At 47.5% G+C, this 22,354-nt stretch overlaps 10 protein-coding genes across 10 annotated transcripts; 4 read left to right on the top strand and 6 right to left on the bottom strand.

Moving 5' to 3' along the window:
- Positions 1 to 893: 893 nt before the first annotated feature.
- Positions 894 to 2,215, top strand: N7489_010742 (uncharacterized protein; the record flags this gene model as incomplete). The annotated part of the gene is made up of 2 exons (XM_056716491.1): positions 894 to 1,289; positions 1,349 to 2,215. The coding sequence occupies 2 exons, from the start codon at positions 894 to 896 to the stop codon at positions 2,213 to 2,215; spliced, it is 1,263 nt and encodes a 420-aa protein (XP_056564113.1).
- Positions 2,216 to 2,743: 528 nt separating this feature from the next.
- Positions 2,744 to 2,957, bottom strand: N7489_010741 (uncharacterized protein; the record flags this gene model as incomplete). The annotated part of the gene is made up of 2 exons (XM_056716490.1): positions 2,744 to 2,764; positions 2,817 to 2,957. 2 exons carry the CDS (start codon positions 2,955 to 2,957, stop codon positions 2,744 to 2,746), a joined length of 162 nt encoding a protein of 53 aa, XP_056564112.1.
- Positions 2,958 to 4,215: 1,258 nt separating this feature from the next.
- Positions 4,216 to 4,615, bottom strand: N7489_010740 (uncharacterized protein; the record flags this gene model as incomplete). Its single annotated transcript, XM_056716489.1, has 2 exons — positions 4,216 to 4,379; positions 4,471 to 4,615. Coding segments are annotated over 2 exons (309 nt in total), but the record flags the coding sequence as incomplete, so codon positions are not given.
- A 541-nt stretch (positions 4,616 to 5,156) lies between these two features.
- N7489_010739 (glycoside hydrolase family 30 protein) lies at positions 5,157 to 6,685 on the bottom strand (the record flags this gene model as incomplete). The annotated part of the gene is made up of 2 exons (XM_056716488.1): positions 5,157 to 5,761; positions 5,824 to 6,685. The coding sequence occupies 2 exons, from the start codon at positions 6,683 to 6,685 to the stop codon at positions 5,157 to 5,159; spliced, it is 1,467 nt and encodes a 488-aa protein (XP_056564110.1).
- Positions 6,686 to 7,780: 1,095 nt separating this feature from the next.
- Positions 7,781 to 9,703, top strand: N7489_010738 (uncharacterized protein; the record flags this gene model as incomplete). Its single annotated transcript, XM_056716487.1, has 1 exon — positions 7,781 to 9,703. The coding sequence occupies one exon, from the start codon at positions 7,781 to 7,783 to the stop codon at positions 9,701 to 9,703; it is 1,923 nt and encodes a 640-aa protein (XP_056564109.1).
- A 509-nt stretch (positions 9,704 to 10,212) lies between these two features.
- On the top strand, positions 10,213 to 12,426 carry N7489_010737 (uncharacterized protein; the record flags this gene model as incomplete). Its single annotated transcript, XM_056716486.1, has 15 exons — positions 10,213 to 10,420; positions 10,488 to 10,581; positions 10,642 to 10,669; positions 10,732 to 10,778; positions 10,831 to 10,908; positions 10,959 to 11,024; positions 11,077 to 11,114; positions 11,168 to 11,337; positions 11,394 to 11,448; positions 11,505 to 11,558; positions 11,621 to 11,708; positions 11,766 to 11,905; positions 11,960 to 12,034; positions 12,088 to 12,207; positions 12,263 to 12,426. The coding sequence occupies 15 exons, from the start codon at positions 10,213 to 10,215 to the stop codon at positions 12,424 to 12,426; spliced, it is 1,425 nt and encodes a 474-aa protein (XP_056564108.1).
- Positions 12,427 to 14,324: 1,898 nt separating this feature from the next.
- N7489_010736 (uncharacterized protein) lies at positions 14,325 to 16,314 on the top strand (the record flags this gene model as incomplete). Its single annotated transcript, XM_056716485.1, has 4 exons — positions 14,325 to 14,926; positions 14,986 to 15,423; positions 15,482 to 16,127; positions 16,159 to 16,314. 4 exons carry the CDS (start codon positions 14,325 to 14,327, stop codon positions 16,312 to 16,314), a joined length of 1,842 nt encoding a protein of 613 aa, XP_056564107.1.
- A 251-nt stretch (positions 16,315 to 16,565) lies between these two features.
- On the bottom strand, positions 16,566 to 17,264 carry N7489_010735 (uncharacterized protein; the record flags this gene model as incomplete). Its single annotated transcript, XM_056716484.1, has 1 exon — positions 16,566 to 17,264. One exon carries the CDS (start codon positions 17,262 to 17,264, stop codon positions 16,566 to 16,568), a length of 699 nt encoding a protein of 232 aa, XP_056564106.1.
- Positions 17,265 to 18,255: 991 nt separating this feature from the next.
- N7489_010734 (GFA family protein) lies at positions 18,256 to 18,719 on the bottom strand (the record flags this gene model as incomplete). The annotated part of the gene is made up of 2 exons (XM_056716483.1): positions 18,256 to 18,597; positions 18,654 to 18,719. The coding sequence occupies 2 exons, from the start codon at positions 18,717 to 18,719 to the stop codon at positions 18,256 to 18,258; spliced, it is 408 nt and encodes a 135-aa protein (XP_056564105.1).
- Positions 18,720 to 20,021: 1,302 nt separating this feature from the next.
- Positions 20,022 to 21,238, bottom strand: N7489_010733 (uncharacterized protein; the record flags this gene model as incomplete). The annotated part of the gene is made up of 3 exons (XM_056716482.1): positions 20,022 to 20,512; positions 20,661 to 20,814; positions 20,879 to 21,238. The coding sequence occupies 3 exons, from the start codon at positions 21,236 to 21,238 to the stop codon at positions 20,022 to 20,024; spliced, it is 1,005 nt and encodes a 334-aa protein (XP_056564104.1).
- Between the last annotated feature and the right edge of the window lie 1,116 nt (positions 21,239 to 22,354).

The raw sequence follows: 22,354 nt of genomic DNA, 5'->3' as shown, positions 1-22,354 counted from the left end.
TCCGGCCGCGCCTTGATGCGGGTTTCTGGGTTTAGCCTACTTCATATGCCGACGCACAAACTGCCTTCTATGCGGGATGGGCATACTCTACGTGCCACCTATCGATTACACTACACGACACCTACAAGGCTCGGAGAGAAAGCCGGCCAAAGTGTCTCTTCCTTCCACGTCCGTCTTTATCTTAGCAACTCTGACCATCCTAAGTTGCATTTATGAGACTCGCTAGCTGGACCACTAGCAGCCCCTTTCCACTTCGGCCACTCGGCACTTGTAAGACAGGTGTAACCAAATGATTGCTACAAAGACCAAGAAGGTGGAGATTTTGAGACAACCCGAGAAGCCATGGGAATCGACTTTGCTGATTGCGGTCCCATCCGCCACTACCATTGACTTCATTGTTCTTATATTGGTATCTTCCACGTCCACAATAGCTCTACCCAACCAAAAGAAAGAGGTAGCCCCCTGTAATATTATCAATGCGAAATGTGAACTATTGAATCTCGACAGGGATATCCTTGTCTAGCGTGGGATCGACCCGAAGTTGGCTGTCAAACAAAGAATTAGGCCGCCAAGTGGGTTTGTAGACGTTTAGAAGGAAATTGGAGGCAACCGCGAGGCTTTGATCATAAATTGTGTCAAAGGCTGCATGAAACTTAGGGGGCCTGGTCGTATATCCAATCCTTGGCTTGATACGACCTTTCGTTTGCTATTCGATTTTCTCTGTCTGTTCCCCTTCATCTTTGCCATATTCCATTCCTGTCACTCCAAGCGTGCACTCTTTAATCTTCTGGTATATGTAATTATTCACATGAGGCAGTGATTTATTCCAATCTTGGTTGAATCAGCCTTCGAGTCACCGTCTCTTTGTGGTTTCGATTTTCACCACTACCACAATGAGCCTTAGAAGAATTAAAGTGCAGGCATCCATATTCTTATCTACTCGTCGTGGATCCTGCGTAATATTTATTGCCTTCATATGGTTCCTCTTTTATCATCTTCCAGCTCCTCCTTCCACCCAGAACAATACCCGCGCAGATCGACCACCACCAGAACATCAAGTAGAGGACACGCCACGATTCATCTACCGCTCCCCCTTTCGAAACAATCCGGATGTTCGATATGAAAAGCAGCTATCGGATGCCCTGGAGAACATTGAAAAGGCCGTATTGGCCCGAAGTCAGGAAAGCAATATATCCAAAGATAAAATCTGGCAGATAGCGAAAAATCAAAAGCACAGGGGCGACGACTCAATAGTATTCCAAGGGAAAAATAAGGAGTGGGAATACAATGTAAGTACTTTCACCTGCGACCACAAGTATCTTGCTTGACTCCAACTGAAACTACAAAGTTAGTCACCGATGAAAAGGCCATTACGTTCGTAACCAACGAACTATCTGCCATCCCCGAAATCGAAACCATATACAAGTCCTACCCCCACAATGTCCTCCGAGCAGACCTCCTCAGATACCTCCTTCTCTGGTACTATGGAGGCTTCTACGCAGACATCGATGTCTTCCCCGCTCGGACGATCAAGACCTGCCCAGCACTAGAGCCCTTCTTCACACCCACACCCGAGGATTACACACAGAATATCCACCCCGATGTATCACTCGTTGTTGGAATCGAAGTCGACGAGCCTTATGCTTCAGCACAATTCATGCGCGACTGGCACTGGACAAGGAGCTACGGACTCATCCAGTATACAATGTATGCACCACGACGTTTCAGTCCGCTCCTCCGCGAGACTATTGTGCGGGTTTTAGCACATACCAGGAAATACAATAGTGAACATACCAGCCTCTTTTCAAGTCCGGCATATGACGAGAAGACTATACTGGGGGTTACGGGGCCTGATGTCTTCACGGATGCTATTCTCGACACACTTTCCTCTTCGCTTCCTTTGACACATCCGTTCATTCAACAGTCAGTTGATACAGATGTGGATATAGGGGATCTCATCTCTCCTACAACTCAGGAGGCGGAGAAAAGGGTAACGTGGGCGCCGTTTCATAAACTCCGTGACCCTGTCTGCATACAGGCGGGTGAGGCTGTGCCAAATAAATCCATGGGTGGGTTGTGCGTGTTGCCAATCAGTGTCTGGGGGAACGGACAGAGACATAGTCAGGCTGGTGGGTTTAATCACCCCAAGGCGTGTGTGAATCACCGGTTTGGGCGGACGTGGAAAAAGGGGTGGTGGGAGTATATATTTGGATGAAGGTCTCTTATTTGATCTGCCTTTGATAGCGGAATATAGATCTGTGACCTAAAATGGATGGAATCCTTTCTCTTACAATGAACCTTTTTGCATTTGTTCGAATGTACTACGAGATGGTAGTAGATCAGATTATGAAGGATGCATACCTAGACATGTAGGTATTGATAATGAATGTATTGGGAAGCGAAAGCTATTGAGAAGGAAAGAAAGGAAAGGACTATAGGAATCCTTTACTACCACAAAGAATCAAAACAGCGTTAACCTCAGCAAAAGCGAAAATCCTCTCTGATTTCGCCCAAAATCATTTGTAACACTGGCACCCTTCCTTTTGGGGGTTCTGGCAACGGGCCTGGTTGACGGAACAACCTCCACAGAATCCACACATATCAGGAGGATAACAGTTACCCTCACCTACGACACAACTTCCATGGTGACCCACACATTTGGTGCAGGCTCGGCCCTCAAGGCCTCTTTCCTAAAATAATATTGTTAAAAAATGATCATTCCTTATAATCGGGGTAATCGGTATTATACCTGCACCATGCTTTGCTGTACGGAGTCAGTTATTGTGTGTAGGAAATCTCGAAGACTAAGGACTTACTGGCTCTCCGTAGATGATTTCCTCGCCAGACTGGTACATTTCTAGCTCGACACCATTTGCAGCAAAAAGACCACTCTTTGCGGCCGATGCATTGGCAATAAGAAGGCCGAGGATTGTAGTGCCTTGGAGGAATAGTTTCATTTTGGAAGGAAGTTGCTGGTTGGAATTGAAGCTGGAGGGATGTATTGGTTTGAGGTATGGGATTGGGATTAGACTTGTACAGCTGAGGTTGATGACCACCGCGGGGGTTCTTATATCAGAAATTAGTGATTCAAGATATGTTTTCCACCCCTCTGTTGGCAATGTCAATATGCAATCCTTCAGTTTAGGCGACCAGCAATGCAATCCTTCGACTTATTTGGTGTGTGCCTGCCTTGGCGATACTGGGGGTAGAATTGGCATTGGTAAACACTAGTAGACACAGAGCCTCGGATTCTGAAATAGACGGATGGGTATCTTAAGATCGTCAACCACCAACCCCAACTCAGTAATGGATTGGCCTTTTGCTTTTTCTGACAGCACACGTTGTGTTTCATTGGCCATCTTCACATGTCACGCTTACTGTTTTCCGTTATGTCTGACTGCAGGATTTGCTTTATTTTGAGTCTCCTGAGGCCCGTCCGAATTGAAATTGGGCTGGGCCTTGCGATGCGAGTTCTCTTCAAACCCCCTGTGGATGACTGACACCTGGCCCGTAGCCGGATATTTGGAACTATCGGGAATACAAACTCCTTATACGGAACGGATAATTCAAGAGTTCAGTATTCCTTAACGATGATAATTTAAAAGGACTCGAAAGAAGAGCCCTGCTTTCTTCCTGTGTGGAATCGAGCAAGCTATCTACAGCTGTTCCGATGATTCCGGTGCCAAGTTATAAGGAAAAGCCATAGCCGTCTTATCCGAGTGATCTGCGGGGACAAAGCAACGGACCGAGCTCTAGGGCTGAGGATATGACCGCCAGTCTCTGAGTGCATCCGACAGTAGCTCTGGAACACGGATTGACACGAAAGCAGGCCCAATACTGACCATGTGGAGACAATAACACACAAAACGAATGCCTGCATATACGGCATAGTAAGGGAATTATGCAGAGAACTGCCATTTATCCCCATAAAGTTGGAGGAGAGCCCCAAGTAGAGTGCCCCGCTTTTGTAGAGTGCCAAACCAGTCTGATCTGCATCCGACCTAGTAAGTGTGTTGGATGCAACTTCCATCGTTGTTTTCGGTCAGGAATTTTGATAGTGTCTGGTCTTACATCACTGACACGCTATTAAGGAAAAAGATGTCCACGGGTACCTACCGGTACTGTCACCCAAGTAAATCGAAAACCCGTGAACTCAGAGAGAGAGAGACAGAGCTCAAATAATGTGATAACCTGCTAATAAAGAGCAAAAATATGCTACTCCACTTCTATGACCTCCATTTGTATCTCCCGTTTATTACTTTTATTACCGACCCTCAGAACAACAACAGTAGTTCGCGGCGGTGCAAATGGAAGCATCGGCTTATAGAGCGCCTCGGAGTCCTCTGTTAAATGAACCCCATGTTTTACGTAAAACAAACCTACGAAACACTTACATTTAGATTCGAGGATTTAAAGGATAAAGCCGCGAATGGTCAGATCCTACCGCAGTTTTAACAATCCTGTGCAAACCAGAGCGCGGCGCTCTATGAATCACCTCTATATGACGGATCATCCGTTCCACACTTGCGATTGATTTCGAATCATACACACCCACGGGCGTAGTCGCTGTCCGGGCTACAACGTAGATTGTCCCGTTCACTTTGGATGCCCGGGACTGCCAGGAGTGGTTAGATTAGTGAAATACCGACTAACAGTTCCTCATACGGAGCCGCTTGGTACCGAAGAGAGTCGTATTAGTGACAGGAAAAGCCACGGAAATTCACATGAGGTCTCTACACATTTTATGACGCCCTGCGGGGCTGGATGCTACCATAACCCGGCAGATTATCGGCTTGTTCTGATGTTGACTGCGTGGCCATTTTGAGACAAAAAGCAAAGTGGGATAGGTTGTGTGGTCGTAAACAGTCTGCATATTTCGCCGCTTATAGGAAGGAAGGGCATCGCGTTTGGGCATGGCGCGGAGTGATGTGAGGGGCTGGGCCTATCACAGTCTCGTATAGCGACACGACAGGGCATGGGGATGGGGAGGGTTTGTCTTATTCACCTCCCCCACAACATGCACGACTAGGCACAGACACGAAAAGCTGGATAGCATATTTGATCAATGCCAGGAGTATCAACCTTCCATATTCGAGAATTCTAATCATACAGGTAACAGGTGATTCTCACTTCTCAGTCAACAGAACCCGTCTCACTCATGCTGCAGGAAGTACCCAGGTTGTCACAGACTGACTCGGAATATTGCCACTCCATTCCTGGCCACTATTAGTGGATAAAGTAATGTAAATATCATTACTGAACGTGTTCTCAACAACAACTGTGCGAGTCCCATCTGGATTCAGCGAAGCAACAGACTGCACTCCTCCACCATTGGAATACGTGTAGCTCCCGGTGCCACTTAGCACAATGGCACCCGGTGGCATAAACTTGCTGAACTGAGCCATCATATAGTATGCTGGGTTGAGGGTATATCCACCGTTGGCGATAGTCACCAGACCCCGACAGTTTGCACAGCCGCCACTTGACAGATGCGGACCGTCTTGATCATTTGTACCTAGTGTCCAGGCCATAACGCCCGATGCCCAATTTTGCAAAGGCCCCATGGTGAAATCGGCTGCTTGGTTCCACGATGCGGATGCGGGGGTCCAGCATTCTGTCATGTATTGTTTGATGTTGGGGTTTGTCTCGTGGAATTGGGTGAGAACTGTCCAATCTACATTGGCGGCATAACAGTGCCATGCTACCGAGTCGACGTACTGGCCAGCCACGTTGATGACGTTCTGAGGGTAGGATGGCATGTCTGATACCTGTCCGTTAGTAGACGGAATATTGACTCAAAATTATTGGTTCTGGAGAGCATACCGGTGTTGTGATCATATGCCCAGATATCGGTGTTCATGCCGGCTTGAGCGAGAGCTGGACCAACATAATTCTGGATCAACTGTGCAGACTCGTAGTCAAACATATACATCGTAGGATATCCAGCTTGGCTATGCAAAGGCTCATTTTGGATGGTAATTGCATCGATGTGGGCGCCGAGATCTTCGTAAGCCTGGATGTACTTGACGAAATACTGCGCAAAGGCACTGGCATACCCAGTACTCCCAGTGCCTCCCCTAGTCAAGTAGCCGTCGTTCAGGTTATTATCTTTCGTAGTGCGATCAATCACACCGTTTAGCTTCATCCACCCGGGGGCACTCCAAGGAGAACCCAAAATTTTCAAACTTGACTGAAGGGACTTCATCTTAGCCAGCATCGTAGCCATGGCATTCCCACGGTCACCCAGGTTAAAACTAGACAGAGATGGATCCGCACTATTCCCGTTATCATCATACGTATACGACGGATCCCCAGACAGGTCGGAAGCGCCAATCGTATGGCGCATCAAAGCGAAACCAGCACCAGCACCGGTCATCAGCTCGTTGAGCAGTTGTTGCAGCGTTGAGCTGGACAGCGTGTTGAAAGAGGTGACTGTGGCATCGGTGACAGCGGCTCCGAAGCCCACAATGGTTTGTTTGTGCCCGCCGGATGTATCATCAATGCCCAGCTTCCAGGTGGATCCAGAACCAGGACTGCCACTGCCCTGGACTGGTGGTGCAATTGATGAGAGCTTGTAGTCGCCATCTGAGTTTGAGCAGTAGGCTGACGCAGCAGTTGCTCGCTTTCCTGGTGCTGCCTCTACTAGCACCGAAAGCAAGAGCAGAGGAAGAATAGATGGAAGCATGTTGTGTAATGTTTCCCAATATAGCATTCTAGAAATTCAAGATTATCAGTGATGGGGATGCACTGTCCTTATATGTCCCACTGGGGACGACCTTGTATAGACTATACCCGGCCATTTTTCTAAAAGATGGAAGCAAGTAACATTGAGGGAAAATAACCTGAGACGGCAAAAAATCAGTCATCCCCTCCTCCCTCTTCAGCCATCAGCCGACGAGGGATACTACAGTACCACTGACTACTGCACGCCACAATTTCCCGACGGAAGCTCGATAGCTTGTGTTGTCTTGGTGAATCGGCATTCTCGGAGAAATGACCCTTTCGAGGATAATACAGTTACTTAGAACGGTATTCCCCGCATTCTTGATGGGTTTTATAATGCTATTATGCTACTGAAATAGGTGAGGGTTTTGCCTGGGTGCTTTAGTTGCTTGTTCGGCGCGGGGTTGCCCGGAAACGGCGTGAAACGCCAGGCTGTTGTGGAAGCGTTGATTTACCGGAACAAGAGATGAAGCGACAGCCACCAATCCGACCTGGAACTTTAGATAAGAGCAGAGGCAAGAATTAGTGTGTAGATTTCTGAAAATAATCAATAATCCCTTGCTGTCAATACGTAACAGAGGAGAGGGAATGGGGTCAAAGAGAAGTATGTATATAACAAAAGATCAATATTGTTCAAACTGAAACCAGTTATTCATGTTTCCATCATTGGTAACTATTATACTCGTTGTATTCGAACTCGTGAGTTACCTATGTAGGTTATGGAAGAGTTAGGGTAGAAGGTAGCCACGTGCAGGGTTTCCATGGGTGAGGAGCTTGTAAACATTTTGCGAGGGAATCTGAAAATTGTCAGAACAATCTCAAAAAAAAGAGAGGGAATATAAGTGGAACTTACGAGAGAATGTCAACGAATATAAAGAGAGCAAAGAATTCAGGTTGTTCGGTGCCGAAAACAGGTCACCTCAACCCTGCACTTATGACGTCAATACTGGGATCAGGCGTCTCACAAGTTTATAGCGGTAATACCCCCACTGGACTTATGATTTTGCTCCTTCAAACTTCGTCCACTTGAAAAGAATTCTGAAAGCCAGTCTACACTATGAGCGGCTACAAGTTTCCTGTCGATCTCAAGCAGTTCAAGCAGCTTAAGCTTGACCCGAAGACCCCCCAGCTGTCAGCGCAACAGAAAAACGATTTGCTACACAATATCAACATTTTCAGAGATGCCATCATTGCCTTCACAGCAACGGGTGCCGCCCGTGGCGTGGCGGGCCACACTGGAGGTCCCTTCGATACAGCCCCCGAAGTCTGTATCTTGCTTGCTTTCATAAATGCCAACCCCAACAAATGGGTCGATGCCCTGTACGACGAGGCCGGCCACCGTGTCGCCACACAATACCTGCTGGCTGCATTGGACGGTAAGATCGCGCCCGATGACCTGCTGAACTATCGTGCCGCCGACTCTCACCTCCCCGGCCACCCTGAGCTCGGTCTCACCCCAGGTATCAAGTTCAGCTCTGGTCGTCTGGGTCACATGTGGGGTATGGTCAACGGCATTGCTATGGCCAATAAGGATAAGAACGTCATCCTGTTGGGATCTGACGGGTCCCAGCAAGAAGGAAACGATGCCGAGGCCGCGCGAATTGCCGTGGCCAGAAACCTGAACGTTAAGCTCTTCATCGATAACAACGATGTCACAATTGCCGGACATCCCTCGGAATACCTGAAGGGCTATGAGATTGCTCGGACCCTTGATGGACATGGCTTGAAGGTTATCCGTGCCCAGGGCGAGGATCTCGACTCCTTATACGGCGCTATGTGCGAAGTCATCAACCACGACGGTCCCGCCGCTGTTGTTGTCGACCGCAAAATGGCCGCTGGCATCGAGGGAATCGAGGGAGAATGTCACGCCCACGACGTAGTCCCGGTCGAAATCGCTCGCAAATACCTCACCAAGCGCGGGTACAGCCAGCAACAGCTTGCTTTCTACGACGATATCAAGCCTGGCTCAAATCCTCACAAGTACAAGGGCTCGACCAAGGACAAGGGTGCGAACAGGTCCATTTTCGGTGAAGCCGTGAATGAAATCCTTGACAAACTGAGCAAGGAGGAGGCTAAGCGTCGAGTTATGGTCATCGACTCCGACTTGGCAGGCTCCACTGGCCTGAAGTCCATCGGCGCCAAGCACCCCGAGTCCTTCATCCCATCTGGTGTCATGGAGCGCGGCAATTTCTCTGCTGCCGCTGGATTCGGATTTGGCAGCAATGGAGAGCGCCAAGGTGTTTTCTCTACCTTCTCTGCCTTCCTAGAGATGTGTATCTCCGAGATCACCATGGCCCGTCTGAACGACTGCACCGTTCTGTCGCACTTCTCTCACAGCGGTGTTGACGAGATGGCCGATAACACCTGCCACTTCGGTCTGAACCACTTCTTTGCCGACAATGGTCTGATGGATGCCTCGATCACTACGCTGTACTTCCCTGCCGATGGCGAGCAGATGAAGGCCGTAGTCAACGAGGTGTTTTGGAACAAGGGCATGCGCTTCATTTTCTCCACCCGTTCCAAGGTCCCTTACATCTTGAAGGAGGGCACCGACCAGAAGCTCTTTGGTGAGGGCTACAAGTTCGTTCCCGGCAAGGAAGAAGTCATCCGCAAGGGCTCCGCTGGTTACATCGTCTCGTACGGTGATATGCTCTACCGCTCGCTTGATGCTGTCGAGAACCTGCGTGCGGAGGGCCTCGATGTCGGTCTGATTAACAAGCCCACTCTCAACGTCGTCGACGAGGAGACCATCAAGTTGTATGGATCCTCACCATTCGTACTGGTTGTTGAGTCGATTGCGCAGAAGACTGGTCTCGGATGTCGCCTGGGCACACAGCTCCTTGAGCGCGAGTTCACACCCAAGTTCAAGTCCATTGGTGCTATCAAGGAGGGATGCGGTGGCCTGTACGAGCAAGTCAATGCTCAGGGCCTTGGACCGAGCGATATCATCGCTGCAGTCAAGGAGGTGTCTGGAAACTAGATTTGCAAATGTAACGACTTTACACGTAATAATCAAAATTTTCTCTTCTCTTTGTCTACTCCATCTTTGTATACGTGACTCAATTTCCTCTCCTTATCAAGGCCAAGGTCTCAGGACCCCCACATTCATCCCGCCTTCCCAATTCGATGTCGTGGCAATCGAAGCGACATTGACTCAACCGGGGCTCTCCACTAAATTCCCCATAATCTTCTGCTAGTCACGCCGTTGATTGGCTGAACTCCACAAAGTCTGTCTTGGCAGATGAGGCTAGTCCCCAAAGGGCACTAGAGCACAAGAGCTTGAAAGCACGCAATCTCTCAAAAGGATGAGAATAGGCCTAATCCACCATTAACTAACACTTTCAGGTAGCTAGTTGGTTTCTTCAGGGGAAAAACTATATATAGCGTGTTTCCCGTTTAGCCTTTGACTTAACGTTGACAATTTTATCCTCGTGGTTTGATTCAAGGTGCTTACTATCTTTAACCTTAAGCCACCCGGGACACGCCATAATGGCCGAACGAACTTCTATCTCGGCATTGTCCGATACGCCAATTGAAAAGCGAGTATGGTATCGCGGAACACTCTTCAATGCATGTATTATCGGTGGTGTCGGATTCACAGCCCCAGGGTTATGGAATGCCATGAATGCTTTGGGTGCTGGTGGCGCGCAGGAGCCTTTCTTGATTAATGCAGCCAACGCCCTTGTTTTTGGTCTGAGTATGCGGTGTCTTGCGGCCATCATATTGAAAATTTCAATCGGGCTTTGCGCTAACTTGCTTGTTAGTGGGGATTTTGTGTCTGTTCGGTGGCCCTATCGCCAACCGGATTGGCTTAAGATGGACCCTGATGCTAGGCGCTGTGGGGTATCCGTTGTATTCGTATGTATCACAAGAGAGAATGTGAAATATTGTTATCTTGGAACTGACTTTTATATATAGTGCTGCCTTGTACACAAATAATCGTTTTGTGAGTTCGACGTTGATTAGAACCATCTGTACAGTCCAAGGATGAAGGCTAATCTTGTATAGGGAAATGTGTGGTTTGTACTGGTTGGATCGGTATTTTGTGGTTTATCGTGAGTATCCTATATGTACAAAATGAACCAAGAGCATCGACTAACTTTATAGTGCTGGTCTGTTCTGGGCCTCTGAGGGTGCTGTGACACTGGGATATCCTGAGCCCGCAAAGCGGGGACGATATATGAAGTGAGATATTCTACAATTTTATACAGTGGCCAAGTGACTGACTTAAGAAGCATCTGGCTTTGGTTCCGTACAGGTGGCCCGTTGGTTGGAGGGGCTATTGTCCTTGGCCTCAACAAGTATGTCTAACTCCAATACATTTACAGACGGAGTTTACTGATGATCAAAAAGTGCTGCCGACGCCCATGCCAAAGGAAAAGTTGGATCTGGTACGTTCGTGCAGGCAGATTAAATATCATGGACGATTGCTAACACACGACAGACACATATCTCATCTTCATCGCTCTCCAATGCACTGCCGTGCCTATAGCCTTCTTCCTCACGTCACCTGACAAGGTTCAACGCACGGATGGAAGTAAAGTCAGGATTATCCTGCAGGACTCGTGGCGTGATGAAATGAAAGAGCTCTGGAAGGTCTGCCGGCGAAGGGAGGTAGGCTTAATATGATTTCTTCGTGCTTGTGTGGTATACGTGACTAACCTTCCTAGATTCTCTTGCTATTGCCTGTCTTCTGGGCCGCGTACTTCAATATGTACACTGGAAGTACGAACCCAGCTGTTTCTTCTTCACTGTTTTCAATTGCTGATTAATTGGTCTAGACTTCAAAACATACTACTTTGGTGTGCGCGCTCGCGCTCTTATTGGATTCGTCAGTATGTTTACACCCTCGAATTGTTTGCATACGCATTTGCATGAGTGCTAACATGGACTAAAGCCTACTTCTCCACTCTTCTGGCCTCCACACTCATTAGTAGGTTCCTGGACTACCGCGGCCTTTCAATCAGAAACAGAATCAAGTACAGGTACAGAACATTGAAACTTACAATTAAAGCGAGAATACAGGCTGACGAAGTCCACAGCTTTTTCTACGTGATCGTCGTCCACATCGTTGCCTGGGTCTACTGCTGGGTTATCCAAGAAAAGTACACTAAGAACCCACCAACGCTTGACTGGGCCGACAAAGGCTTCGTTGAGGGATTCTTCGTTATCCTCCTCTGGGGTGAGATTCGTGAATGATTTAATACCGCGACATTGCTAACCCTTCCTTCATTAGAATTCGCTCAGCAATCACTACAAAACTTCCTCTACTACCTTCTCTCCACAATGACCGACAACATCTCAGAACTATGTAGGTTGAACCCGACCTGATTATACTATCTACAGATTACTGACAAGATATAGCCCGGTTATCCGGTATCCTTCGTGGCCAAGAGAGCTTTTCGCAGGCTGTCTCTTACGGCCTCAACTCGAAGAAATGGCATGGCGGAAGAGTGCCACTTATCGTCAACACGATTCTTCTAGGTAAGCGATACCTACTAAATGATTATAAAGAAGCAGTGCTAACCTTTTCTTCCAGTCCTTTCAGTGTGGCCTACTTGGCTCGTTGTCAGGGCCCACGTTCCCATCGAGCATTCCAAGGAGACCGCTCAGTTGCCTCAAGCCCAAGACGAGGAGCATAACAAAGTTAGTGTTTCTGACAAGGAAAACTTTATTGTTGCCGAGGCAGTTGCTTCGAAATAATATGGATTGATCAACGGTCCTCCCTGCCAAAGAAGAATTATATTTACGATCAGGGCCCGAAGCGTACAAAAAGCTCCATGATTATTCGAAACAGTATTTAATTCACGAATGAGAAATGCCTATATTCTACAAGTAATACCGCACGAACCCTTACCCATCTTTCAAAACATGAGAATGCCCTCATCATTCTGGCTTTCCTCGTGCAATTTCCGCTCCGCACGGCGATAAGTAATGGGATCAAATGAACAAATAGCCTCGAGGGATTCGCTCAGAATATTGACTCTGTATGCATTAGGCACTTCCGTAAGTCAGACCCCCCGTTTGGTCATCGACTTACACTTTCGCCATATCGCCATACAGTCGTTCTCCGTAGAGCTCTCTTAATAGGGTTGAAGTGTATTGGGGTATCTCCTGGTCCCCGGTTTGTTGGTTATGCAAACAAGGGGATCTCTATGGTTGGAGAGAAGGCGCAAGTGCTATAAAGGGTGAGGAATGGGAAGTTTTGCCGGTCAAACCCAGCCTGGCATACTGGGCTGCATATGACCAGGATATTAGACTTGTATTGAAGCTTCCAAGGATCCTTATATCTGTAAGGGCAGAATAGTGGATCACGCCAAGACATGAGTCGCGTTCGCTGAGTGAACGAGCGATTTGAGGTATGCACATGAGCAGTTTGGTAATCCTTGTTCATTGCAACAAGCAAGCTCAAAATGGCCAAAGCTTTGTAGTTTCCCAGTTCTAAAGGGGACTAAATTCAGAGGACAATGACGTACCTAGGTAAACAGCAAACCCGACTGATACAGAAGGCGGTCAGTTTCTGCCAGAAAGTGGGGTTATAACGAACTAAACGTCCACATATTTCGCCCTTCGGGGCATATGGTCAACTGAAAATATACAGAGAAGATTAGCATGGCCCCTGCACTAAGGATGACACGCATAATCAAAGAGAAGCTACCTATTTTTTTTCCTTTACAGACCCTATATTGAGGTTATAGGGTGGCGGCATTTTTGTAACCTATGATTGGCCCTGCGTAAATGATGTATCACGTGATTGACCCACAGCCCCACGTCGCAGGTTCGAAACCGACCAACGGCGATTGGCAAATTTATTCCCCACTCTTGAATTTGGTCGCGATAAAATAGCAATTATGCCTACTCTGTATACAGACCCCTATTAAGCAGTGATCACGATGTTGACTCTGAACCAAGTTTCCCAAGACGTTTAGCCACAAATGGCCTCGGATGGGGTTATGTTTGGGTGATTGCGGTCATCTCCCAGTTATGTCACTATTTATGGGGCCCTGGCCAGAGTTACGGACCTTACTAACTTATTGTCCACGTACATAGGCGTCTGTGCAACGGACATATTGTACCACAACAATGTTGAGTATGCACATCATCTTCAATGTGAACGAATCTCAGCGTGAGCTGCATCCACCCCTGACCCTAGGGGGGCTTGTCCTAGCGCCGAACTCTCTTCGACTTGATCCCGTTACATATTGCCCGATCAGAACTTACTTTCTGTCTCCAGTCTGTAAGTGATATTTTCGGTCAAATAGACCTATAAACAGAGAAATACAGGTCTACATCTCATCCAAACAACATCTCGAAGTTCAAGGGTCCGACCTCGGGAGGTCCATGGACCAACAGCAGCCGGACCCACTCTTCCCCGCGGAATTTCCCTATTGCAACGACTGATCTTCTGAGTTAACGGCTGGCTGAGGTTGCCGGATCGCAATAGACAAGATACACATCTAACAAGAGCCCAGCTTCCAGTCGTTGTTTTCGTGCAATCTTAAGGACAGGACACAAATCGAGTGTGCTCCACACCTCCTAGGCTTCGCCGAGGGAAACCTCCCGCGGGATTCCCCTCTGCCTGGGAAGCACTGACAAACAAGATGGAGAGTGGCGACGAGCGACCATACCGCTCCCATACGAAGCCAGCATGCGTACCGTGCCGGCGGAGAAAATCGCGATGCAAATTGGAGCCCCACACCGCGGCCTGTCTGATGTGTCGTGCGCACGGCACAGAGTGTACGTTTCCCAACGGAAGAGCGAAGTCAACACCGCAGAAGAGATATTCTACGGAGGCAGACCCACCACTACCACATCCAACATTACGAACGCCGATAGCAGCTGCACAGTCACTGAGCCGGCCCCCTCTGGTCGCCACTTCGCCGAAGTTCTCGATTGTTACACAGGCCCAGAACGACCAGGACACACCACTGTCTCTTGAAGCCGAAGATGATAATCCGCATATCCTTGGTCCAGCGGTGACCGGGGATAATCATGTATTGGCTGATTACCTATCTAATATTTCGGGTGGCCAGGGAATCCGTGAAATTCGCCCCGTCGAGCCAGGTAGTTCCTCGTCCCCTGTTATATTCACGAAGGTGCAGAAGCGGCCGCTGGGGCTCATGGTGAACTCTAGTCCAGCATTGCATAAGTTACAGACTATTGAAAAGCTTGTAGAGCCGTGGGGACCGCATTTGATAGACATGTGAGTTACATCTGACATTAGTATTCGGCAGAAGCTTTGGAAACTGATCGTTGTACCAGATATCTGAGAAAGATCAATCCTTGCCTCCCACTACTTGAAGAAAGCTCCTTTCGGGCGCAATACACAAATGCCAGACACCGCATTTCTCCTGCGCTTTTGGCATGCCTATATGCCCACGTGCTCACCCAGTGGCAACATGACCCCCTTCTATCACGAGAAAGATGCCCAGACGTTCGTTTTGTATGGAATCTTGCCATTGAAGCCTCGTATTCCGAGTTGCATGCGTCAGCTGGGATATCGACGATAAAGGCTATTCTCCTCGATGTTGGGGGCCGTCCAACCACGTCTATGACAGGAAACGGGGTAAGACTTGGCTCGGCTATCGCGTTGTGCCATTCCCTGGGTTTAAATCGAAACCCACTCCCGTGGGATATCCCACGGGAGGAGAAGTACTTAAGAATGAAGATCTGGTGGTCTATCTTACTCCACGATCGCTGGTATGTTCCGAGCACATCCCCAGACAATGGGAGATCCAAGGAACTCACCCTCTAATAGGTCGAGTCTTGCATATGGGACACCTCCCCATATAAGAAGATCACAATACGATGTACCATTACCAATATCCGAGTACCTGTCAGATTGGGAACGAGATCACGAAGCAAACGCAGTTTTTATCGAGCTCATGAACTTGACCGACGTGCTAGACCACTGTCTGGAGCAAGTGTACAGCATCCGAATCGAAACCCAAGGACCAAGCAGAAATCTAGAATTAGAGTTGAACAAATGGGTGGACTCACTCACAGGAGACATCCGCAAGATCATCATCCGCGGCTCAAACCTAAGCATTCCTGGTGCCTCCAATCTCCGTCTGGCATATCTGGCAACAAGACTCCTCCTCCGGCGCATAGACCTAGACCACGAGCGACAAGCACCAGAATCCAATGCAGAGCAAATGGCCAACCGTGTTATGGAGGCCCGAAGGACGGCGGAGGACATTGTGGTTCTGGTCCAGGAACTTGGAGAAACACAATTGGGGGACTTTTGGCTACCTGTTGTCGCGTTCACATTTTCAGCAACGGTGACATTTTTGATTCGCTGCGCACTAGAGACAGATCAGGCCGCGGGTCTTGCACGAAGTGGCTCCCTGAGAATGGCGAGTGACCTTTTTGGATTCGTTGCGGTCGCATCGCAAGAACTTTGGGTGGGACCTGGGTGATATTTGCCTCGCGCAGCATTCCGATGTCATCGATAAGCTATTGAAGTCAGAGCCACCAGTCGGGAACTCCGGGGAGATGAATGCTGAACTTCGTCAGCCTTTCATGCCGGATATGTCTTTTGTTGACGATATGTTTCCGAGCACTTGGGACATACTGCAAATTATGGAGTGAACGAAAATATTCATGAACTCATTTTACAACTTTTCTATGCCCATACGATATCCCGGCGAGACTCCTTGTTCGTATATATTTGTAGCAGTATGTACCAGACTGCCCCTTGGATGTTGCTAGCCGCCAGGAGACACTGGTATCTTTCGATTTCTGGGGGAAGAAAGGGGATGCCGTCTGGCAAAGCACGATAGTTCAGGGAACGTAAGACTTGCTAACATCTGCGGCACAAGGTCCACATCTCTCGCATTTGATCATAGCTCCTCTCTTCCATTCCCGAAGTGCCCCATAGCACGAAACAGTCGCATGGTTTTCCCTTCCTGCGGCTCACAAAGCACAACGCTCCTCTCGTTTAGATAATTTGTGATCGCCTGCAGCGCATCATCAGCCTCCTCCCTAAGTACCTTCGCCTCAATCTCCATCAGATGCAGTTCTCCAGCTACTACATCATCAAACTTGGCTTTGTGCCCACCGACCTGCACCTTCCACTTCGCATTCTGATAGGGCCCGTACGCACGCAGCTTATCCCAGTCGACAGTCCCATACCGTTCGGCGAACTGCACCTGCTCCTCATGCCAGATTTTACTATCCAAAGGACAGCGTTTTTCGCAGGTGAAGGATGGCCGGTTACCGCCATAGTAGTCCCAGGAGCAGTCGACAAAGTCTGGAACACCAGGAACTACCTCCGGAAAGCGGACTTTGACCGTGGAGAGTGGCTGGCCTTTGTTCGTTTTGGTGCGGAACATTAATCCGGAGCTGATATGTATAGGGGGATATTCGTCGTAGTAGGTGATTGGATTTTCTTTGTATGGGAGTGCTTCATGGAGTCCAAGCTTTGCAAGCGTATCTTGTGGTGTTGGGTCGCAAATTGCCCATTGGAGGCTGATCTTTTCTTCTGCGTAGACGAAGGGAGCTTTCAGGAAGATGCTGAACAAGATTGTCCACGGCTTCATGGTTTCGATTATGGGTAACTAACGAAGTGATGGAATATTATTGAACGGAGGACTGTCAGGAAGAATGAAGGAAGAAATCTTCGGATGTGATAGCAATCCACATCCATGCAGGGGCTCCTAGGAGTTGAGTTCGGTGATGTCATAATGGTTCGTCAGACCTATAAGGTTTAAGGTTACCGTCGTATTCCCAAGGTTGAACAGGTCCGAGCCCCGTAGGGCAACCAATGCAACCAGTCTTAGTTTTTCCACGGGGTCGCTTTGAATGTCTGGAAACTTGACGTGTATGGATGATCTATTTGTTGGAGTTGTTTTATCCTTTACGGAGTACTCAGTTAGAAGATAGCGGCAAGGGGTGAGCACTAAAGCGGAAACGGAAATCCAGCTTGCGCGGCCTAAAATGCGGTGTACCTAGGTATACTAGGTCTATGGACCGAATTTTAGGCAACGGAAATAATTACCCGATCGGGATACCGCCTCTTTATGAGGGCGCTCAGAGTCCTGCTCACTGAGCATCTCACGGCAGCGTGATTACTTAGTGGGTACGTGGCGATTCTTACCTAGGTAGTCATGACTGGATAGTGTTGAGTGAACGCTGTATAAACCTAGTCCGTACGCAGCGGCATCTAGTCCGGCTTTTCGCCGGTCATCTCGGACTTTTAGGCTTCCGATGTCGAATTGAGAGTGTCGAAGCTCCGAGACAAGAGGTACGAGGAATCGTTCTCTTAACGACTTCGGTGAGGCTACCGATTGTGCCTAAGACAGGGATTTGGGCTAATCAAAGTCTCTCGCTGTGTCTGGAAAATCGAGCGTTGGTTTTGTGATTAGTTTATGGTCAACTTTTCTGTCAAAGAGAGATTACGATATTTCCATCAAATTCAAGCATAGCAGATTATATGGCAGACGATAAATATGCATGAAAGAAAGTGACAGATCAAATAGAGGCCAGGTTCATCATATAAGCAGGGCGAGCGAAACATAACCTTTCTTCAGATTAAAACTCCTCCCTCTGCTCCGCCCAATCAAAATTTGGTAGCCATCCAACACGATGTTGAGAATATAGCTCTGCCTCCGGCTTGGATTGTTCAAGTGCATCGGGTCCATCGAGTGTTCCTGCCAGGATAACAACCATCCCTGGGAACTTTTCGTGGGTCTTATAAATAGAACAACCACATTTGCTGCAGAAGTGGACTGTCAGTTTCATGCCACTTTCGTGCATCTCAGTATATTTTATGGGAGATCCATCGGTGACACGAAACCTGTCTTCTGGAACCAACAAGTTCAACGTGTTTGTTCCACCGCTGATCTTTTGACAGGAAAGACAGTAGCATGTTGCCTAGATATAGGAATAGCTTAGTTATAGGACTTACGAAATATAGTCAAGCTGCTTACCTTGGTTGTAGGTCCAGATGCATAATCATACTTGAAGTCGTGACATAGACATGATCCTGTAGGCATCGTGGCTATGAATAGTTTTACAACGGGGGAGTTTGAATGTCGACCCACTGATTTTGATATAGATTGAATAGGATCGCATATCCTTGAATGTTGTTCAAGGCTTTCTAATATGTACGAATTAATTATAAACCGTAATCCTCACGTCATTGTACACTGAATGCCCGTGGCAAGTTGTGCTAGTGACGCTCACCTGATCATTCTATATCGCCTGTGGATGCCGTTCGAGTCAATTTGAATACGAGAAGTATAACAAAGAAAGGAATGGAAAAACAAGGCCATCAGGTAGAGAGCAGGGATTAGTTAGAAGAGAGGATCCACGGATGTTAGACCCATGGATCGTATAGTATCGCCCAGCCTTATTTCAGGCCCAGAACAATCTAGTAACAAGCCACATATCGTGTCTAGAAATTCAATGTTACCACTTGTTTAATTCAACCATGCCACCAATTCAGTCCGGACATATTAGCTATCTAGACTCAGGCGTCTAAAAATCAAGGAATTTCTTCAATTCGGAAAGTGGCTCGCCGTTTTATGATATACAACGTTCAACACTTCAAGACCGACTAAGGGAGCCACTAAAGCCGCGCGATTGCTTAAGATACTTTGTATACAATTGACAGAAATTTAACCTCCTAGGAGACGCTGTGTCGCTCCTATAAACTTGCATATTGCTTAAAAGGCCCCGTCTCTTGAAGCTGTTTCTCGTCATCTTAACTGGAAGTACTCTAATTGAATGCTCCTACGAGCGCACAATCTCATCTGCGATAGCAACACGTTTTCAACACTTTCATCTTCACAGATATGTTCCCAAGTCGTCTTTCCCAAAAAGTGTGTATCATACAGTCAGTCTCTAGACTACGTAGTGTCGAATGTGACATTTCGCTCTTACAAATGATTGCCGAGACTCCTATGGAACGAATGCGACGATGAGTATTATCTCTCCTAGGAGGATATACGTTTCACAAGGTGAATTCTTTGTACAGCGAGCCAAACTAGGGTGCCGTGGAGATATTTGGTGCCATCGATCTTTTCCACATGTGCGCCGCTCTAAAGGCAATGAGCTGTTATTGGTTACGCAGCTTGTGACCATGAGATAATCCTCTCGCGGAAATTACACCAGATTTAATCCTGGATGGCGTTCTGGTTCGAGCCGCCTTGGGACTTTGCTGCGTCTACTTCTTGGTGGTTGCATTGGATACCCAACTGATATAAATCCCTGTTCTTGTATTCATAATAATAAGAACCTTACTAAAATAACTCAAATATCTGGTTTCCACGCGTAGTGACTGCTTGTGTCTGACCTCAGGGTCCTCTCCAAGAAGCCCTTTCCATCCACTCTGCAAATGTGCTGGCCCTGACTCCGAGATCTTCCCACGACGTGTCATCCCTAGGATCCATCGTGCCATAGCATATCTTCTCATCTGGAGCAACAGATATCCACTGCATCATCTGTCTGATATCTTCCTCATACCCCTTGCCCACAGTGGCAGCCACAGTAGCACCCCATTGGTCTAGTGTGATCGGATCAAAGACGGCCTTGCGGGAGGTGGTATCACTGAAAATCTTCGCGAACTCGGCAAAAGAGAGTTTGGGCCCAACCACTGGGTACGTCTTTGATGCCGTTTTTTGGGGACCCAAGCGGAATATTTCTTGGCCGTCAGTAAGTACACAGGTCATCTGGAGAGCAAGGGATGCCTCACCTGCAGCGTATACTCCAATATCGTAACTTGGGTCAACCCAATCCGCTAGTCTATCCGCCTCAATTGGAGCACAAAAGCGGACAGTGCCATCATCTGGGTTCATTCGTCAGTCACTAGTTTGCTTCGCAGTAAATGTGAAGCTCACCTTGGAGTTGGCAATATTGGGACCATTGCATATTTGTGTAAAACAGTCCTATAAATGAATAAGTAGATATCCCATTTCCAGACTTGTATTACATACCAGGATGTAGGGCAGTGACAGCCAAGAGCTCATCTTTGGCCCATTGCTCAATCTTCGATTTATTGTCAAAGTGAAAGACTTTCGTAAACTGCCGGTTGCTGGCCTCTGTCAAATTCGGCAGGCTACTCAACACAACATGTTGAACTTCACAGGCCTGGATAGATTTTCGTTTCGGTGTCAGTCCATTCTTATCTATAGGCCCCTAGGTGTCTCCATACCTTGGCTGCATCAATGATATTTCTTCCGGCTTCAAGCTCATGATCCATATCCTCTTCTTTGTCAATCTTATGTCCAGGTAGTCGATTGTTCGTTACTGCGAAGACTCCAAAGACCTGTTTGAATGCTTTGAACAGTGATTCCTTGTCGTATACATTGGCTGCCACTATCTCCAACCTGTCGTCATTTTCGAACTTCGCTCTGAGTTTCGAAGCACCAGCAGAACAGGTATCTCGAGTTATAGCACGGACGTGCCAGCATGGAGCAGAGTTCTTGAGAAGTGCTTGAACCACGCCACCGCCCTGATTTCCGGTCGCTCCAAGTACTGTGATCACTTTGACATCTTCCTGTGCTGAAGACATTCTTGACAACGCTCAATGCATACGAAAATATGACAGAGCCGGGTAAGTTAATTTGTAAAACTGCAAATAATTAAAGACAAGGAACGACATTTATTTAATATGCCTAGAGATGACGACACTGCGGAAAAACGATTAAGAGGCTTATTCCGTATATCCGCGTCTACAGTGAGCACTAAAACGGAAAGGGAAAGTCATTGTCGACCTAAGGATATTACCAATACTGGTTTAACGAATCTTCTCCCCTGTCTCAATCATTTTTAAAACAGTTTTCTGTAGTCGCATGCAGAGCAGTGCCTCAATCATTTGGTTGCAGTCTGTTGATATCTCCCTATGGCACGTGACGTCCCTCTATGCATGTAGTTAGATCTACTTCCTTCTCCATCTCTGTCTTTTACATAGCTCTGTCATACACAATATCATCATATTGTTTAGCCTTCATGATCTCTGCCAGCCAGTAGATTCTATCAGGTTATAAGCCCGGGGAGCTCGTTATTGATCTGATCTCACAATCGGTCAATATCCTCGGCGTCTGCGTCTTCTTCAAAGAAGGCGTAGTGTGTATTCTACTACATAAGTGTGTAATTTTTACATAGGAGGTAGTCTTACACCCCTCCTATATTAAAAATCGAAGCTTATAACACACCTCCTTGTTACCTCTATCAGAGCGGGAGAATTGCCGTTTTCGGTAGTGTGAATAGCTTCAATTCCATCGGTGAGGTGGGCGGTGTCTTAACAGAGATTTCTACCACTAGTTATCATCTCATCTAGCACCTTCCTTCTAAGGTTGTTTGCTGCCTAGACAGAGTTTTCATCCTCTATCAACCCTATAGAGTTTTCTTCCTTATAACTCTCATCTATCCATCCTTTAATATAGAGATCTCTTTATATCTCTTTACTTCCTTTATTGCTAGTTTTTATTATAACTAGCATCTTTCATCTATACTAAGAACTAGTATCTTATTATATCTGGACCCTAAGTCCGTCTTTAAACCCTATATTCACCTTCTGGATCCTATATCTAACCCCCTAGACCCCGCGTCTACCCCGGACCCTATATCTACTTTCGGATCCTATATCTACCTAGACCCTAAGTCTAACCCGGAGACTAGCTTATCT

This window comes from Penicillium chrysogenum (assembly GCF_028827035.1).
Source record: "Penicillium chrysogenum strain IBT 35668 chromosome Unknown utg000005l_segment0_segment0, whole genome shotgun sequence".
Classification (NCBI taxonomy): domain Eukaryota; kingdom Fungi; phylum Ascomycota; class Eurotiomycetes; order Eurotiales; family Aspergillaceae; genus Penicillium; species Penicillium chrysogenum.
The sequence above is the reverse complement of the archived record's forward strand: the minus strand, read 5'-3'. Positions and strand labels throughout refer to the sequence as shown.